Source organism: Salmo salar, chromosome 25 (genome assembly GCF_965601325.2).
Source record: "Salmo salar chromosome 25, fSalSal1, whole genome shotgun sequence".
Taxonomy (NCBI): Eukaryota; Metazoa; Chordata; class Actinopteri; order Salmoniformes; family Salmonidae; genus Salmo; species Salmo salar.
Genome location: NC_138315.1, coordinates 27,804,313 through 27,825,345, shown reverse-complemented (window position 1 = coordinate 27,825,345; position 21,033 = coordinate 27,804,313). Strand labels below are relative to the sequence as shown.

General features: G+C 42.1%; 1 protein-coding gene across 3 annotated transcripts in view; it reads left to right on the top strand.

Moving 5' to 3' along the window:
* Positions 1 to 21,033, top strand: part of LOC106586462 (zinc finger protein 385B) — a 173,274-nt gene that overhangs the window by 93,984 nt on the left and 58,257 nt on the right. The window contains exon 1 of one of the 3 annotated variants that reach the window (XM_014173812.3): positions 2,945 to 4,055. The exons of the other annotated variants lie outside the window; for them this stretch is intronic. Within the exon in view, the coding sequence (XP_014029287.1) occupies positions 3,818 to 4,055 (238 nt within the window). The 5' untranslated portion in view covers positions 2,945 to 3,817. Of the gene's footprint in view, positions 1 to 2,944; positions 4,056 to 21,033 lie in introns of those variants that run through there. 3 annotated transcript variants of the gene reach the window in all.

Below are 21,033 nucleotides of genomic sequence, written 5' to 3'. Positions count from 1 at the left end.
ATAGCCTTGGTTTCTCAAATGATTGCCTCGCCTGGTTTACCAACTACTTCTCTGATAGAGTTCAATGTGTCAAATCGGATGCCTGTTGTCCGGGCCTCTGGCAGTCTCTATGGGGGTGCCACAGGGTTCAATTCTTGGGCCAACTCTTTTCTCTGTATACATCAATGATATCGCTCTTGCTGCTGGTGAGTCTCTGTTCCACCTCTACGCAGATGACACCATTCTGTATACTTCTGGACCTTCTTTGGACACTGTGTTAACAACCCTCCAGACGAGCTTCAATGCCATACAACTCTCCTTCCGTGGCCTCCAACTGCTCTTAAATACAAGTAAAACTAAATGCATGCTCTTCAACCAATCGCTGCCTGCACCTGCCCGCCCGTCCAGCATCACTACTCTGGACGGTTCTGACTTAGGATGCAACAAAGCATCCTTCACTCATGCTACCAAACATACCCTCGTAAAACTGACCATCCTACCGATCCTCGACTTCGGCGATGTCATTTCCAAAATAGCCTCCAATACCCTACTCAATAAACTGGATGCAGTCTATCACAGTGTCATCCGTTTTGTCACCAAAGCCCCATATATTACCCACCACTGCGACCTGTACGCTCTCATTGGCTGGCCCTCGCTTCATACTCGTCGCCAAACCCACTGGCTCCAGGTCATCTACAAGACCCTGCTAGGTAAAGTCCCCCCATATCTCCGCTCACTGGTCACCATAGCAGCACCCACCTGTAGCACGCGCTCCAGCAGGTATATCTCACTGGTCAACCCCAAAGCCAATTCCTCCTTCGGCCACCTCTCCTTCTAGTTCTCTGCTGCCAATGACTGGAACGAACTACAAAAATCTCTGAAACTGGAAACACTTATCTCCCTCACTAGCTTTAAGCACCAGCTGTCAGAGCAGCTCACAGATTACTGCACCTTTACATAGCCTATCTATAATTTAGCCCAAACAACTACCTCTTCCCCTACTGTATTTATTTATTTATTTATTTTGCTCCTTTGCACCCCATTATTTCTATTTCTACTTTGCACTTTCTTCCACTGCAAATGTACCATTCCCGTGTTTTACTTGCTATATTGTATGTACTTCGCCACCATGGCCTTTTTTTGCCTTTACCTCCCTTATCTCACCTCATTTGCTCACATTGTATATAGACTTATTTTTCTACTGTATTATTGACTGTATGTTTGTTTTACTCCATGTGTAACTCTGTGTTGTTGTATGTGTCAAACTGCTTTGCTTTATCTTGGTCAGGTCGCAATTGTAAATGAGAACTTGTTCTCAACTTGCCTACCTGGTTAAATAAAGGTGAATTAAAAAGAAAAAAAGTGTGTCAGTGTTGTGGTGTGGTGTTTTTTTTATTGCTGTAGCATTTACTCTTTCATATGAAACTCAAGACAAGATCCTGTGGAATGTAAGACACCATGTCAGACAGTGTGCCAACGCCAGGAAGCATACATTTTATAGTCAGTTGGAAGGAATCCCGAGATATATTTATAGTTCCACGCTTAGCTTTGCATCTTGTTGTAAAGGGAGAAAGGTTAAGGCAATGTTCCGCGTCGGTGCGTCTAGAGATCGTGTGTGTGTGTGTGTGTGTGTGTGTGTGTGTGTGTGTGTGTGTGTGTGTGTGTGTGTGTGTGTGTGTGTGTGTGTGTGTGTGTGTGTGTGTGTGTGTGTGTGTGTGTGTGTGTGTGTGTGTGTGTGTGTGTGTGTGTGTGTGTGTACTGCTGTCCAGCCAACTGTAACCAAAGAAGCGGACAAGCTTGAGCTGCTGAGTAGCAGCATGCAGCCGACACTGTCCCCAGAACATCAATCATGTCAACAGGTTGGGGGGAATGCCAGTAATAACCCATAATGACCTTTACCGAGACATGAGAACACACCGGGCTAAACAGACCTGGGTTATTATAGTATTCAAAATCATTGTAAATACTTTACCTGTGCTTGATTGATCTTTCCTGGCTTAATAGACCCAGTGCAATTGTCTGAAAAGTGCAAAACGTTGGCCTTCTGGCAATCGAGGCAGGCTAGAGCAAACGCTCAAAGTATTTGAAAGATTTCGAATAGTATTTGAACCCAGATATGTGGGCTGGGCAACAAACCCACCATGGTGAGCAATATTTGGACTGATCAGGAGTCTACTACTGGCAGCATATCAGTGAATTGCCATTCTCTGAATCGCCTCTGGGGAAATAGACCGAAGTATTGTTTGTGATGAGAGAGTAATCGACACCATTGTTGTTGGCGGAGTTCAACTCTTCCACGAATCCTTGGCCAGCGCAGGATATCTGTGAGTGTCTGAGAGGGAAGACACCCAGAGTGTTCAGTCAGGGAATTTGATCAATCAAGCCTACAGTAAGTCAAAGGGCTTTTAAACACTTCACCAGTCGAAGAGTGTTTGATAATGTTCTTTTGTGTGCTTCAGCATTCGGCTATTTTTGTTGGAGTGTCCTCTTTCTCCTTCTCTAGTGCCCTGTCCTTACTTCTAGTGTTCTAACCTCTACTGTCTGCTGTAGTGACTGATGGTAAGGCTAAGCCCAGGCCTGACTCTTGGAAACCAACCACTTTCTCCCTCCTCATTCTAAGCTCTAGGCTTTACACACCATGTGCTGCTGTTGTATTCTTGGATGTTGCGAGTCTTGTATTTCTCACAAGCCTGGAGTGTTTTGTCAGGTAACACAATCTTAATTGCAGTTTAATTTTAGGAAACACGACACAGCTGTGAGTACAGAAAACCTGCCCAAATGTTTTGCCTCCCTTCACCCTTCCTCACCCTCCATCCCTTTCCTTGCCTTCCTCCCCTCACTCTCCTTCTCTCTCTTCCTCCCAGGGCTCTTCTGTGATTTTAAGTAATTTAAGTGTTCCCTTTGTAAGTGTTCCCTTGAGATACAATATAATGTAGTCACCACAGTGGATGTGTGTTTTTCACCCTGACTTAACTGAGGGGGCTACCTCACATTTCAACACAGCTGATGACATGGTATCATGTTACAATCTCTCAGTGTGTGAAGTTCAAACGTGTAGTTAAGTTTCCCTCTGTCCTTTGAACAGCTCCATGTGAACTGAGCTCAGACAAGGTGTCTGATCTCTCTCTTGTTTCTGTCTCTCTCTCCCCCTCCATCTTCTCTCCTCGTCTCTTCCATCCTTTCTCTCTCTCCCTCATTTTCCCCTCTCTTTCTCTCTCCCTCCTTTTCTCCTTTTCTTTCTCTCTCCCTCCTTTTCACCCTCTCTTTCTCTCTCTCCCTCCTTTTCACCCTCTCTTTCTCTCTCTCCCTCATTTTCCCCCTCTCTTTCTCTCTCCCTCCTTTTCTCCTTTTCTTTCTCTCTCCCTCCTTTTCACCCTCTCTTTCTCTCTCTCCATCCTTTTCACCCTCTCTTTCTCTCTCTCCCTCCTTTCCCCCCTCTCTTTCTCTCTCTTTGGTGGTGATCACTAGCTGCCTCCTGACAAACCCATGAATCACTGGGGGCTGATTCCTTCTGCCTGAATCCTGAATCGCAGCCAGCAGAGGCAGACTTGTAAAACTGATTGATTCAGACCGACTGGACTGGGGGAGCCCATCCTGATGAGATGAGGAGGGTTTGATCGGCTCGATTCAGGCTTGGTGTTTTTCGTGGTTTCCTCACTCAAAATGAGTGGTAGCCTGACCTAGATTTGTGGCTGTTTGTGACCGTGCCACTGCTCGGTTTGGGTCGACAGGCGTTGTGGGGGTTGCAGCTGCCTCTATTTTTCTCGTTCTCTCTCTTCTGCTCTCTGTGGCACCTCCACTCAGCTCCCACCAGGCAGGGATCTCTCGCTCTCTTTTCATGTTACACACAACACATCCCTCCCTTCCTCCCTCCTCCGCCATCCCTTCTTCCGTCATCACTCGCTCTGTCACTCCTTCATCAGTCTGCCGTCAGTCAGTCAGCAGCAGATCAGATCACCAGGAGGACAGGTCTACTCAGAGCTTTTACAGTACTGAGGGATTATTTCTCCACTTAGCTGTCTATAGTCCAGGAGATCGACTTTACATGCTACATGGTTCAGTTATCATGTTTCTGGGTGAGTAGTAGGGTATTTATCCATGGCTTGACTTGATCCTTTCTAGTGCAACTTGCTCAAATTCAACTAGCTCAAACTGCTCATATTGCTTGTGTTGCACACCAGTGCTCTGAGGTATTTGGTGTTTGTTAACCCTTTTTACAGCCTGCTATTTACAAGGTAGCTATTAAGAAATTACTTGTTAAAGCAGTATTTTAAATCTATAAAATAAAGTGTTACCAAGGATGTACTGGCAGTGTGTGTGTGTGTGTGTGTGTGTGTGTGTGTGTGTGTGTGTGTGTGTGTGTGTGTGTGTGTGTGTGTGTGTGTGTGTGTGTGTGTGTGTGTGTGTGGTGTGTGTGTGTGGGGGGGGGGGATTTGTGTTTGGGTGTGTATTTGTGTTTGGGTGTTTGCGGTTGTGTGGGGTTATGTCTGTGTGTGTGTCTGCACGTGTGCAAATGTTTGTGTTTGTGTGTAGGTGTGGGTGTGTGTTTCTGGGTATCATTTGCATCTCAATAAAGTTAGAACTGGCTAGAACCCTCTATGGGGGTTGACTCGACGGGAAGGAGAGAGAATTTATTTTTTTTTCTCCTTCATTTCATCTGCTTCATTTGCTTGCTCTGTGGGAAAAGGAAATGTGAACATATTTGAGTGTTTTTAATGTAACAATCTTATCGTCTCTGTGTCCTTTTAGCAAAGTTAGGCCTATGTCTAATCTGAGGTGGCATTCTCTATCAAAACAGAAATACAGCCTAAATCCATTTCATTGCTGTTGCTGCCATGAAAGGAATTGAACAAAGTACTTTAACTCCCCTCTGTTCCTTGGTTGGATGTGGGTGTGAGTTGTGACATTCTATTAAACAGTTCACATGACAGTGTGGTACCATACTGCTAAAAGGCATAAAGCCATTTAGAAGGGCCGTTGGTCATTGGGTGGTGTGACATTTCAGACGTAAAGCCTCTGTGGCTCAGTGGCTGTGAAGTGTAGTGTGTATAGCAAGCTGCTTTCTCTAAACCCCCTATTGATGTGAGTATACTAATAGCCCATCCTCACAGCACTCTCTCTGAGGAGTTATAAGTTATATAATGAAATGATAATTTTGCAGCGTATCTGAAATAGAGGCTGAACTTGAGGGAAAAGCACATTTAGAGAGGAAATGAGGAGGGCTGGCTTAACGTTCCATCAGGCTTCTCCTGAGACCAGTTTCCCTCAGCTCAGCTGTTTATGTATTTATTGATATTTTTATTTAACCTTTATTTAAAAAGGGGAAACCCATTGAGACCATGGTCTCATTTACAAGGTTACCCTGGAGCAATAAATCAACGTGATCAGTCTCAATACAACACTATCAAAGTACAATTACACATTAAAACTAATCAAATTGAAAAGCGACAAATAAAATTACACACAAATAAAAACTTCAATCAAAACAAGTGCAGTTCTCCTTCACCACATTCCTCATCAAAGTCCCGAACTGACCCTTTGAGACAAGAGTCAAGCCTCAACGTGGCCTGCAGGTCTTTCCATGCGCTATGGGCACAATAACTAAAAGCAATCTTCCCGGACTTTGTGGATACCCACAGAACCTCTAGAACCAGCCAGTCTTGAGAGCGAGTCTGATGATGGCTGGATTTCCAATTAAGCTGTGAAGCTGTGAAGGGAGCTCTGTTCTGAGGGAGCTATCTCTCTCTCCTTCTCTCTCTCTCTCCATTTCTCTCTCTATCTCTCCCGTTCTCTCTCTCTCTCTCTCTCTCTCTCTAGTCTGGTCTGGTGTTGTTGCCAACCCTCAACAGGGAATTAGATAAGGCGTGAAAATATGGCGAGATGAACTGGGCTGGCACTCTTCAGCGGGAAGAACAGACTTTAGACAGACTAAACATGTAGGCCTACTTCTGCCAGTGAATGTTCTTTTCTGGAAAGTGGCTTTTTCTGAAATAATTCCCCAAGCTTTGACATTGTGTGCCTGATTAGAAACATAAAATAATAAACATTGCTCATATAAAACAATGTTGTAAGGTTGGGGATAGCAGAAACCTGAATTTATCAGCTCTGTGTAGAATATACCTTCGTACTCGAAATACTGTATGTTGCACAACATTTTCTAAGGAAGTAACAACATAACCGCTAGCCATGATCTGGTGTGTGTTTCTGGTGTGCGTTGAGTACAATGGTGTTTGCAGCAGTGACGGTGAACCACAAAGCTCAGCAGCAATCAGAGGTCGCTGCCTGCCTCCCAAGTCTTTAGCTCTAATCTGTTATCTATAATTATATTGTAGCCTCTACAAACTGCTCCTCTGCTCCTGCTGGAACGACTTTGTAATTACAGTACAGGGGTTTATAATGACACCAATTCTGGCAACAGTAACTATGATCATCTACAGGCCTCTTCTATGTTGACCTCTGGCAATAATGGCTGATGCTTTATCTTTCATATAATGTCTGCATAATACACACAGAATTACATTCAACACTATATAATATTGTATTTCATATTATTTGTATTGTATCCCTATGGTATTATATGCTGTTTAGCAGACAATTGTATCCCAAGCGACATTTTAGTATGGGTGGCCCCAGCAGGAATCGAACCCATGAACATTGGCATTGCAAAAGCCATGCTCTACCAACTGTGCCAGACAAAACAACATTTTTAATACCTCACAACCCATTTGTACCGCAATGAACTAAACCAAATATGTGAGAGATCACTGAAAACTAGATAACAATCCTCTAGACAGACTTTGTGATCTATATTATTACATCCACTATGAAATTTAACAGCGGTCTGAATGATAATGTCCATTAGGGTTGATAAAGTAATAGCAGCTGTAAGTACATTTGGAGGAGACTGAGGCACAGCCACTTAATGCATAAAGCCCACGCACTGGGAGACTGTGGAGAATGATGTGCCTGGTTATGTCCCAAATCCTATTCCCTATATAGTGCATAGGGCTCTGGTCGAAAGTAGTGCACTATATAGGGAATAGGTTGCCATTTGGGAGGTAGCCCCTGCCTCCAACGGCTCTAAATAGAATCTTGTAAAATAAAATCTGGTGCCAACTGTTGCCTGCCGGAGCGCTTTTATAGGAGCTCGAGGGTTTGTAGATATTCATGCCAGTGCCACGGGAAGTGTTTCAGCAAACATTAGTATTTCTTTGACAAACAATAGTAGGACTCAAGCATGGGGCTATATGGAGCTACGGAGAGGCTAGAGAAACAGGTTTCTGCTACTTACAGGATGAGGGAAGAATAATGCTTTACAGTTGCAGTGTGTCAGTTAAAGAAGAAGAGTTGTATTTTAGATAGCGTGGGAGGGGGATGTCTGTTCCTAAATCTCCATGGAAACGGTAGAGCTAAAACAACAATAATTTGCACATCAAGGGACAACGTATTATGATATGAATTGATTGATTACAGCAAACACTCGGGTGTGTGTGCTGAGAAGGAATTGAACACCACTAATGTAACGCTGCTCTTTCTCAGAGGAAAAGCGTACCTTGATTACACAAGCCACATTCACATACAGCTTCATTGTAAAATGATATACAGTACAGTGCATTCAATGAATACACTCTCAGAAAATTGACTGGGGTACAGTACAGGCTCTCTAATTTGTTTGGCCGTGTAGGGATCATGTACAGATGCCATACAATATTACACAACGAAATGTTAAGTGCTACTGTATTACAAAGTACTTGGCAGTATTAGATAAATCACAAAGATAAAAATAAGAGACTGCTCGTCTTTTAACTCTCAGGATTCTCATGTTTATATTTCAAATCAAATTTTATTTGTCACACGCGCCGAATACCGTGAAATGCTTACTTACAACCCCTTAACCAACAATGCAGTTAAGAAAATATTTACTAAATAAACTAAAGTAAAAAATTAAAGATCAACAACAAAATAACAATAAGGAGACTTTATACAGGGGGTACCGGTACTGAGTCAATGTGCAGGGGTACAGGTTAGTCGAGGTAATTGAGGTAATATGTACATGTAGGTAGAGGTAAAGTGACTATGCATAGATAATAAACAGAGAGTAAGAGCAGCGTAAAAAAAGGGGGGGGGGGGTCAATGCAAATAGTCTGGGTAGCCATTTGATTAGCTGTTCAGCAGTCTTATGGTTTGGGGGTAGAAGCTGTTAAGAAGCCTTTTGGACCTAGACATGGCGCTCCTGTACCGCTTGCTGTGCGGTAGCAGAGAAAACAGTCTATGACCAGGGTGGTTGGAGTCTGACAATTGTTAGGGCCGTTCTCTGACACCACCTGGTATATAGGTTCTGGATGGCAGGAAGCTTGCTTAAAAGTAGTGCACTACATAGGGAATAGGGTGTCATTTGGGAGTAACATGTTTTGTCAGGTTTTATTCCTAGAGCTGTTGACATTGCTGCATGTCAGACCTGCTCCCCGCTGTGAACCAGAGAGAGGGTTGCTGTTGTTACTGTGTTGTTACAGTGCTTTGAAGAGCAGATGGTGTCGGTTTAATAAGCAACTGGATTGTATGTCCTTTCTTTTTGGGGGGAGCTCCCGAGTGGCGCAGGCACTACATCTCAGTCTAAGAGGCGTTACTACAGTCCCTGGTTCGAATCCAGGCTGTATCACATCCGGCCGTGACTGGGAGTCCCATAGGGCGGCGCACAATTGGCCCAGCGTCGTCCGGGTTTGTCCGGGGTAGGCCATCATTGTAAATAATATTTTTTTCTTAACTGACTTGCCTAGTTATATAAAGGTTGAATTTAAAAATAATAATAATAATTTATATATCCCTATGTATGTCTTTCTTTTATATATAGTATTCCTATGTACTGTATGTCCTTTCTTTTATGTGAAATACTTATATGTTCTCCTTTATGTAAGTGAGTGTATGGTGTGTGTTAATGTCATGTATGATCATGAGTCATGTATGTGTGAGTCACACTATCACACACAGTTTGACACTGACTTGAGATCTTGTTTGAGCTTGGATATGAAAGGAAACTTTGGTTCTCTGATTTCATGTAGTATCTTGTGTAGTTTTTCCCCCAATTATATGTTGTTTAGCTCAGTGGGCTAACCTGATCTTGAATCCCACAGACAACCGGGTTCCAATAATAGTTCAGACACATGAGCACATTTTGTTATGTTATTAACTGACAATTATCTGATTATTTATCCATACATTCATACATTCCATGCCCTTTTTCAGTCATGTTCACATTAGAGATGTTATCATAGAGACCGGAGGGAAGTTGAGAGATTGAGTGGTGCCATTTTTATTTTCTTGTCTCTGTTGCAACAACAACAACACATGGTAGTCTGACATATTGCAGTTCTCTTCAATAGTTCAGGGGAATATCCCCACTCCGCAGGAAACCATAGCAATGCATCATGTTCTCTTTTTGCATTCACATTCCGATAGTGATCTATTAGCGGCTGCTAGTGGTAGCTCACCTCCTAGTGTCTTAGCACTAGTAGAGAAAACATAATGGATTATTGAATGGCTCTGGCTGCTGGTCTCACAGTCATTGTCCTTCCAGAAGGCCCATAACAACAGAGAAATCATCTCTGTGACTTCTTGGAAGAAAGCCCTGCTGTTGTTAAGGTTGGGAATGGGTTCTGATTCCATTCCAGAATGTTTTGCAAACATTTAAACATTTGTGTTTTGGCTCAGGTACTGTACACCCTGGAGTGGAGTACTCCACCACCTCCTCCTCCTCCTCCTCTGCCTCCCCCTCCTCTCTCCCACACCAAATGCAGCAGGATTGAGTCACAACCCTTGTGAGTCACTCTACACACAGATATAGAAACAAAGATAGATTGGCCACCCACTCAGAGAGTGTGGTGAAAACAGAATAGGCCTAAGCATAACTGGTTGTGCAATAGGTGCTTAGTTCCCCCTACTGTCCATAGACAAAGGCTTGCGTCCCAAATGGCACTCTGCATCCCAAATGGAACCCTATTCCCTATGTGGGCCCTTGTCATGAGTAGCGCACTATTTGGGAATGGGAATAGGGTGCCATTTGGGATGCAACCATATATCCACTCAACAAATGGCAGCGTGAGACCTCAATCCATCTCAGATACAATATGTAACCTATGTCTACTCTACTCAGTACTGTATAGTACATGACAGAAATTTAGAGTAAACCTTTCTGAAGCAGTTTTTTCATGTTTAAAAAATCAAATGAAATCCAATTTGTACTATGCGGTTGTGATTCAGTCAGTGATTCTCTTGTTCCTGTGGAGCCTATGAAAAAATGCACTAGTTTATCTTTAAAGAGCTGTCCCTGTGGTTACATGTGGTTGACATTATGGACAGAATTCACAAATTGCTCTCAGACTGTAGGATTCACCATGCCTATTTTAACAGATTAAGCCTGTGTGTGTGTGTGTGTGTGTGTGTGTGTGTGTGTGTGTGTGTGTGTGTGTGTGGGGGGGGGGGGGGGGGGGGGGGGGGGGGGGATTTTTCTTCACACTGCCAGCACTAGGGCAGAGAAACACACACACACACACACACACACACAGAGAGAGCTCTCCTCATGTTGTGGTGCAATATAAGGCCATTAATTTATTTTGATCTGTAATTAAATTGTCCCTGTTCATCAGGTGATTTTCTTTAGAGAGTAAAAAAACAATTTTGCAAATAAATTGAGTTCAATAGCACAAAGATCCAACTTGTTTTACCTACCTCAGAGCACGAGGTATACTGCCATGACTGGCTGACTTTCCCAAATCTGCATTTAAATTGAATTGGGTTGTTATTAGATTTTCTTCCTGAAATGTTTGGTGCATGGCTGAACATGAATCAATGGTTGTGTCCCAAATGGCACCCATAGGGCTCTGGTCAAAGTAGTGAACTACATAGGAAATACGGTGCCATTTGGGATGCATAACTACTATGTCTGTCCTCTAGTCTGTCATAATAAATAGTTGGAACATTTCATAACCTTGTAATAATCACAGAGGTGCCCATAGAGGAGTGTCTAATATCTCGTTAGCCGGTTGGGAGGGGCAGGAATGGACAGCTGAAGTCTGAGTTCCAAAATGACACCCTATTCACTATGTAGTGCACTACTTTTGACCAGGGCCATTGCAGATCCAGCCAATGTCTTTTGTTACAGACCCAGACAGGGTGAGAATGTGCTGAGCATTATGTTCTTTATTTATGTGGATTAACTAAACTGTACTGTAACCTAAACCCTGATAATCTTTTAGCTACTTTAACCAGCATCCAAATTCACTCACACCATTTAATTATAGTCATTATGTTCTGTTCTGTAGGTCAACTACAGTATGTTAAAATGTTAAACCAAATACTATATCATAAATACATAATTCAACTTTTTGTATTGGGTGTAAAGAAGAAGGTGGACGTATTTAAAGTGTGAAATCCGTCATTTTCCATGGAAATGGAAAGATCAACCAGGTCTAGAATAGCACTGAATTAACTATTTAAATTCTGTAACTCTAAATCTATTCCATGATAGAATAATCTAATATTAATGAGAAAAAATATGAGAATTCACAAATACGTTTTTATTATCTCTTAGAGTGCATTCCAAATGGCACCCTATCCCCTACTGTACATAGTACACTGGTTTTGACCAGGGCTCATAGGGCTCTGATCAAAAGTAGTGCACTATATAGGTAATAGGGTGCCATTCGAGTGGGTAAATATCCTAACCAGAAGCCATAGAATACAGGCAACATCTGCACTGGGCTAAAGGCTAGAGCTGCCGCTTTCAAGGGGCCTAATACTAAACCGAACGCTTATTGCAAATCCCGCTACGACCTCTGACAAGCCATTAAACAGGCAAAGCATCACTACAGGACTAAGATCGAATCCTACTATGCCAACTCTGATGCTCGTAGGATGTGGCAGGGCTTGCAAACTATCACGGATTACAAAGGAAACCCAGCCGCTAGCTGCCCAGTGAAACGAGCGTACCAGACGAGCTAAATGCCTTCTGTTCTCGCTTCGAGGCAAGCAAAGAGTACAGTCATGAAGAGGGAATGACAATGCCAAGATTTGGCATGAGCACTCAGATCCTCAAAAAGTTCTACAGCTGCACCATTGACAGCATCTTGACTGGCTGCATCACCGCTTGGTATGGCAACTGCTTGGCATTCGACCGCAAAGGGGCTTCAGTGCATTTGGCCAAGTACATTACTGAGGTCGAGCTCCCTGCCATCCAGGACCTCTATACCAGGGGGTGTCAGAGGAAGGCCCAAAAATTGTCAAAGACTCCAGCCACCCAAGTCATAGACTGTTCTTTCTGCTTCCGCAGAAAGTTCCCCAAACTTGAAACTCATGCGCTGCTTATGTATGCCAGTTAGGCTCTACACCCCTTGTAAAGCGGATTAATGTGCTTAATTGTACAATTTTTTTGCCCACTTTAGTTGTGTTACAACACTTATCAAAACATATAGGCCTATGGGCTAGGCTACATGAGGTGTGCGACTATGATTAGAAAAAGTCACGAAAAAGGCATTGTTTCTTGGCTTAAGCTGGGCATCATTCACAATTAATATTGTCACCCATCAGACTATTCTTGATTTAATCTTGTCTTTACATATATTAAATAATATATGTGTGAAATTCGTTTTGATTTAGAATGGACCATTATCATGCATCTGTTTCGAAACATGTCAGGGGAAAAAAACATGTAATCTATGCACTTAAATAGCGAATGGAGGACGCTTTTCCTGTGGTTAATTTTCATGCCAGCCAGGTAGGCTATACTCCTGCTGTAAAGATAAGTAATGTGCTTAATATTTGCTTAATATTAGGAAAGTTGACAAATAAATATAGTAGATGTATCCTATAGAAAGCTGATGGGATCCTCCTCTTTTTAATAGAGGCCATCACTCTGTTTTCTCACGCAGTTGCACAGCCTATAGAAATGTTGCGCAACATGAGCTTATGGGCTCTCATGAAGTGTTTGATTAGATTTTCAATCACATTTGCATTGATGTCGGAGTGATTAGAGTAACAATAGAGTACTGAGTACCAGGCAGTTAGCAAATTTGGTAGGCTACTAATGACCAGCAGCAGCATCAGAGCTTGAAGAAGCCTAATTACCGCAACTCAACGGTAACCAAAATGTGACTGTCTTTATGACTTGTGACTTGTCTTTATGACTTGTGGCTGTTGCGATAATACGGTCACCGCAACAGCCCTACCTCTGATCACACGCAAATAGTTTGTTGTATTCCTTCTCGCATCTATGCGTTCTCTTCCTCTCACCTTTTCTTTTCACTTGTGGATTTCAATGCACAACACATCAGCTGTCTGTGACAAGGCGAAACATTTCCAAGCTAAACCTTCATATCATAACCACTACACACAGCCTACATCGTTTTCACCATATTAGTTAAAGTTACGTCATAGTCAACATAGCTAATTGAACTAATGCGTTAGTAAACCAGCTACAATCATGCAGTATAGTCAGTAAGCAGTTTAGCAGTTACACCGGCCGGCCCTAGTGGCAATAAATTAGTCAAACCAAAAGCTTACCTTGACTTGGAAGAGTTCCATTGTTGGATAGTCATAGGCAGCTAGCTAACATAGCAGCCCTCTGTTTGAGCCGGGTGTTTGAGAAGGCTAAACTAGCTAGCTGTATTTGCTACCTAAGTACAGATAGGTATCTCTCTCTCTCCCTCTCTCTTGCTCCTCCTTTTTTTAGAAATGAGTTTGTTCAAAAATGTTAATCTAATGTCTTTCTCTCTCATTAAGTCAACTATTCATCACTTTTTATGCACTGCAGTGCTAGCTAACTGAAAGCTTATACTTTCAGTACTAGATTCATTCTCTGGTCTTTTGATTGGGTGGACAACATGCCAGTTCATGCTGCAAGAGCTCTGATAGGTTGGAGGATGTCCTCCGGAGGTTGTCATAATTACTGTGTAAGTCTATGGTAGGGAGTGAGAACCATGAGCCTCCTAGGTTTATTATTGAAGTCAGTGTACCCAGAGGAGGATGGAAGCTATCTGTCCTCCAGCTACACCATGGTGCTACACTACAGAGTGCTGTTGAGGCTACTGTAGACCATTGCAAACAGTGTGTTTTAATCAATTATTTGGTAACGTGACTATATTTAGTATAGGATATTTTTTTTATGTTTCACTATTTTTATGAAATTCACTGAGGAGTATGGTCATGTCCTTCGTCCTCTGAGGAACCTCCACTGGTACCCACACACATACACACACTCAAAGCCAAAGCAATGACGTCTCCGAAATGGTTCTGCTCAGTCCTTAACCTGTAGATGTTAATCATGTTGGAATAGCCACAAGCATCAATAGTTGCCCTGATCCACATCTAAGAGGTGTCATCATTAAGTGGTCAATGTCTAGGGCTGTGGAGGGACTCGATGGTAAAGCCTCGAAAGAACACCTTTCATGGCACAAAAACGTTTTTCTTTTCCCACTGAAAGAACACTCGATGGAACAGAGAATGAGAAGCATTTGGCTTTTTTTACCACAATTGCAAGCCAGGGTGAGATTGAGCCAACCAAGAAGATTATTGATAGGTAATGTCCCTTTCCCCATAAAATTCCCATTACACACAACTGGTCCATAGGTTGTGCTTCCAATATAGTGAATTAGATTGTGATTCAATCTCACTTGGTTGGCAAAGACAGATTCTTAGACAGATCATTTTCCCCATTGAGAAACAAACCCTCATGTCTTGGCCCTCGGCCTTGGCCCCAATCTATGTCACCATCTGTGTGGGACTGTGTCACACATATACGTAACTGTTTATAAAAGGAATAGATGCCTGGGTCGACAGCCTTCCAATAATAGCTGTGTGTAGCTGTGTCCTGACCGGAGTAAAATAAAGTTGCCCTAAGACACTGATTTAAGGTCAGATTTGGTTTTCTACTCTAATGGTTAAGGTTAGGGTTTGGGGAGGGCAAGCTGATTCTAGATCAGTGCCTAGTCGAAACTTCTATCCTAAGATGTGCTGGCCATGAACCTTAGCTAACAGTGTAATACACGAGGACTGTAGTCCTATAATTTTATTTTCCCTTCTTAGTGATATGATTTCACTGGCTGTGGAAAAACAATTGAAGGTTGAAAATGAATATGATATGCCTAACGGCTTGCAACCACAAAGGCACATTTCCCTTCTCACAATAGGATGAGATTAGATTCCTATTTATATTCTCCTATTACTATGATAATGCTATTCTTGTTTAGAACAATTATAAGCTTAATTTTTGTTGCCATAACATAAAAGCATTTTCATTTTATACTTATTTATATCTATATTTCAAATGGATCTGTGTAGTATTTTCTTGATATCAAATGCAACAGAGGGTCTTATTGTTGAAGCCTAATTGAACATCTACAGTCTGCATAATGTATAATGATAAATAACCATTAATGTTTCCATCTTGTCTTTAATTTGCCAGAGTCACAGAGAATATGTGCTCCCAGCCTTGATAAGGAGGGTGGAGAGGATATGGGGTTGGGTAGCCTTTCGGGAAAAGAGCAATTTCACAACACGCTCCATTTTATTTGGCATTGTCAACTGTAATCAGAGTGGAGTGGAGGAGAGCAGGGAGGGAGGAAATGATGGCTAGTTTGTGAGGTGTGCCGAAAGCGCCCATAATGCACCACAGGAGGGTCAAACCCGTCACTCCATCAGAGCAGAAAATGTCACAACTGTCATCTCTCAACCATCATGTTGTTTTTTTCCTACTTGGAAGCTTTATTGAGATAGTATTAGAAACAGATGGAGACAGATGAGATCAGAGCTTTGAGTGTTACAACTCAAACACGTAACAAGTCTACAAACTCCAAGTACCATAATACAACAGGTATACATAACACAAGGGGGGTTTGCAAGGCAATGCAATGCAATGCAATGAAAGACAGGATAGTGGGGTTGCTCTGAGACTCCCTCCTCCCTCCCAGGACCCAGACAAGAAGATGAAACAGACATGAAGCTTGGGTCAGGCTGATTTAAATACTGTATCTAACTCTCTTTCTGACTCGGACTGACTCCAGTTCTCTCTCCCTCTCTCTCTGACTCTCTCTCTATCTCTCAATTTCAATTTAAGGGCATTGCCAAAGCATGTGAAATAGATAATAAACAGAAGTGGAATAAACAATAAAAAATGTACAGTAAACATTAAACTCACAAAGTTCCAAAATAATAAAGATATTTCAAATGTCATATTATGTCTATATACAGTGTTGTATTGATGGCCAAATAGTTAAAGTACAAAAGGTAAAATAAATAAACAGAAATATAGGTTGTATTTACAATGGTGTTTGTTCTTCAGTGGTTGCCCTTTTCTTGTGGCAACAGGTAACACATTACTGCTGTGATGGCACACTGTGGTATTTCACCCAATAGATATGGGAGTTTATCAAAATTGTATTTGTTTTTTGAATTCTTTGTGGGTCTGTGTAATCTAAGGGAAATATGTGTCTCTAATATGGTCATAAGTTTGGCAGGAGGTTAGGAAGTGCAGCACAGTTTCCACCTCATTTTGTGGGCAGTGTGCACATATCCTGTCTTCTGTTGAGAGCCAGGTCCACCTTCGGTGGCCCTTCTCAATAGCAAGGCTATGATCACTGAGTCTGTACATAGTCAAAGCTTTCCTTAATTTTGGGTCAGTCACAGTGGTCAGGTATTCGGCCAAATAGCATTCTAGTTTGCTCTGTTGTTTTTGTAAATTCTTTCCAATGTGTCAAGTAATTATCTTTTTGTTTTCTCATGATTTGGTTTGGTTTAATTGTGTTGCTGTCCTGGGGCTCTGTGGGATCTGTTTGTGTTTATGAACAGAGCCCCAGGACTAGCTTGTTTAGGCGGCTCTTCTCCAGGTTAATTTCTCTGTAGGTGATGGCTTTGTTATGGAAGGTTGTTGAAGCCCTTCCGCTTTTAGATGGTTGTAGAATTTAACGGTTCTTTTCTGGATTTTGATAATTAGCGGGTATCGGCCTAATTCTGCTCTGCATGCATTATTTGGTGTTTTACATTGTACACAGAATTTTGCATGCATTCTCAATTTGGTGTTTGTCCCATTTTGTGAATTCTTGGTTGGTGAGCGGACCCCAGACCTCACAACCATGAAAGGCAATACGTTCTGTTAAACTAATTGAAGTATTTTTAGCCAGATCCTAATTGGTATGTCGAATTTTATGTTCCTTTTGATGGCATAGAAGGCCCTTCTTACCTTGTCTCTCAGATCGTTCATAGCTTTGTGGAAGTTACCTGTATTTCTTTTTTTTGTGTGCTCTGGGGCAACGGTGTCTAGATGGAATTTGTATTTGTGGTCCTAGCAACTGGACCTTTTTTGGAACACCATTATTTTTGTCTTACTGAGATTTACTGTCAGGGCCCAGGTCTGACAGAATCTGTGCAGAAGTTCTAAGTGCTGCTGTAGGCCCTCCTTGGTTGGAGACAGAAGCACCAGATCATCAGCAAACAGTAGACATTTGACTTCAGATTATAGTAGGGTGAGGCCTGGTGCTGCAGACTGTTCTAGTGCCCTCGCCAATTCATTGATATATATGTTGAAGAGGTTGGGGCTTAAGCTGCATCTCTGTCTCACCCCCCGGGCCTGTGAAAAGAAATGTGTTTTTTTTGCCAATTTTAACCGCACACTTGATGTTTGTGTACATGAATTTTACAATGTCGTATTTTTTTCCCCCAACACCACTTTCCATCAATTTATATAGTAGGCCCTCATGCCAAATTGAGTCTAAAGATTTTTTGAAACCAACAAAGCATGAGAAGACTTGCCTTTGTCTTGTTTTGTTTGTCAGTTAGGGTTTTCAGGGTGAATACGTGGTCTGTCATAATGTAGTTTGGTAAAAAGCCAATTTGACTTTTGCTCACTACATTGCTTTCACTGAGGAAATGTAGGAGTCAGCTGTTAATGATAATGCAGAGGTTTTGTGGATTGGAGTGATCAGTCCTTGGTTCCAAATATTGGGGAATATGCCAGAGCTGAGAATGATGTTAAAGAGTTTATGTATAGCCAATTTTAATTTGGGGTCTGTATATTTTATAATGTAATTTAGGATACCATCAACCCCACAGGCCTTTTTGGGTTGGAGGGTTTGTATTTTGTCCTGTAGTTCATTCAATCAATCAAATGTATTTATAAATCCCTTCTTACATCAGCTGATGTCACAAAGTGCTATACAGAAACCCAGCCTAAAACCCCAAACAGCAAGCAATGCAGGTGTAGAAGCACAGTGGCTAGGAAAAACTCCCTAGAAAGGCCACAACCTAGGAAGAAACCTAGAGAGGAACCAGGCTATATGAGGGGTGGCCAGTCCTCTTCTGGCTGTGCCGGGTGGAGATTATAACAGAACATGGCCAAGATGTTCAAATGTTCATAAATGACCAGCATGGTCAAATAATAATAATCACAGTGGTTGTCGAGTGTGCAACAGGTCAGCACCTCAGGAGTAAATGTCAGTTGGCTTTTCATAGCCGATCATTCAGAGTATCTCTACCGCTTCTGCTGTCTCTAGAGAGTTGAAAACAGCAGGTCTGGGACAGTTAGCAGGTCCGGTGAACAGGTCAGGGTTCCATAGCCGCAGGCAGAAGAGTTGAAACTGGAGCAGCAACACGGCCAGGTGGACTGGGGACAGCAAGGAGTCATCAGGCCAGGTAGTTCATTCAATGTAATTGGAGAATCCAGTGTGTTCTTGTAGTCTTTAATAGTTGATTCAAACATTTGTATTTGATCATGTATATGTTTTTTCTGTTTGTTCTTTGTTCTATGTTATAGAGCCAAAAAGATTGTAGAAGTGGTTTATCCATACATCTCCATTTTGGATAGATAACTCTTTGTGTTGTTGTTTGTTTAGAGTATTCCATATTTCCCAGAAGTGGTTAGATTCTATGGATTCTTCATTTACATTGAACTGATTTCTGACGGGCTGTTCCTTCTATTTCCGTAGTGTATTTCTGTATTGTTTTAGTGGTTCACCATAGTGAAGGCGTAGGCTCATGTTTTCTGGGTCTCTATGTTTTTGGTTGGATAAGTTTCTCCATTTCTTTCTTATGTTTTTGCATTCTTCATCAAACCATTTGTCAATTTTTTACACTTATTTAGGTTGTATGCTTTACATTTTTAGATTTGATAGGAAAGCTGAAAGGTCAAATGTACTGTTTAGATTTTCTACTGCTAAGTTTACACCTTCGCTATTACAGTGAAACATTTTGTCCAGGAAATTGTCTAGAAGGGATTGAATTTGTTGTTGCCTAATAGTGTTTTGGTAGATTTCAGCACTACTTTCCTTCCATCTATAGCATTTCTTTATATTATTCAGTTCCTTTCACTTTGATGCCTCATGATTGAGCATAGCTCTGTTCAAGTAGAGTGTGATTTTGCTGTGATCTGATAGGGGTGTCAGTGGACTGACTGTGAACACTCTAAGAGACTCTGGGTTGAGGTCAGTAGTCTCTTAGATAAAGTAGTCTATAGTACTACTGCCAAGAGATGAGCTATAGGTGTACTTAACATAGGAGTCCCCTCGAAGCCTACCATTGACTATGTACATTCCCAGTGTCCGACAGAGCTACAGGAGTTGTGACCCATTTGTGTTGGTTATGTTGTCGTAGCTGTGTCAAGGGGGGCATCGGGAAGGGAATGCTGTCACCTCCAGGTAGGTGTTTGTCCCCCTGTGTGCTGAGGGTGTCAGGTTCTTGTCCAGTTATGGCATTTAGGTTGCCACAGACTAGTACATGTCCCAGGGCCTGGAAATTGTTGATATCCCCCTCTAGCGGGGAGAAGCTGTCATCGTTAAAGTATGGGGATTCTAATAGGGGGATATCAGTAGCACACATGAGGACATTTTTCTCTGTTGTGATCATTTTCTTATTATTTCTTGCCAGATATAAAATGTTCCTTTTTTGTCAAATTTAAGAGAGTGTGTTAGGTGTGCTCTATACCAAATTAGCAGTTGTGCTGGTCTGTTTTGTGGGTTTGTTCTGTCTAGATTGTGTGTACTAGCTTTCTGAGCTCCACCATGTCTCTCTCCAGCTCTGTGAATGTATCTCTCTCAATGATGGAGGAGCAGTGCAGTTGTGGACCTGGGTGTGTTCAGTGCTGGGGGGGTGACTATCCTTGTCTGCAGAACAGTTTGAAGAGGTGTGATCAGACTCACTCAGGATGGGGGAGTCATCACAGAGAGACAGCTTTTCCTGCTGTGCTCTCTCTTTGATCCCGTAAAAGTCCTGCTGGAACTGCATGAGGATTCCCTGCACCATTACTGTCCCAGACTTGTACACGTTGACAGAGGTTGTTTCAATTTCCTCAATGTCTAGTATTCTGAGTTTCCACCCTGGGCCAATACCCTCTCTCTTGATATAGGGGTAATGTGCTCTTATAGCACTGTGCCATGAAAGGGGGTGGTCTGTGTGGAAAATGAAGTTGCTTACGTTCCCCTCTTTGTAGCATTCAGCAAATAGTGTCTCTGGATTGTCCTTGAGGATATTTTTTAGTACATATTTCGTGCAGTGTTATTTTTAATATATACAGAGTACTGTATTGTAATGACAGGGATAAGGGATAAGCCATGGGGGCTTCAAAGGTCTCTGCATTTGGGTGAGGGGTGCTGTGAAACTCTCCTGCCATTGTTAGGCTCAAGAATTTTCACACCTCTCACTTCACACTTCAGTGCTAATTGAAGTTGCAGCCTGGTCAGTTCTGTCCTAGCAGCTTGGTAGCTTAGTAGCCTTATTTATTAAGCTTTATATAACAAAATTACCTAGAGATTGTCTTTTACTTTTTAGCTCCAGAAGTAGGTTCAGACTGAACAATACTCAGTCAGTTTTGTGTTGGATGGTATTTCCAGGTTCCGCTGTGTTTCTTCTGCAGGTTTTGGTTTGTTAGATGTTTTTTCTTGATAGTCCTTGGTAGTAATAGTCCATTCAAGTAATTTAGTCCAAAATCAAGGTTTTAGGTATGGAATTTTGATTTGTATTGAAGGTTGTGATGTTGAGTTTAGTATCCTGAATAAGTCCTTGCAAAAAAAATTCAAG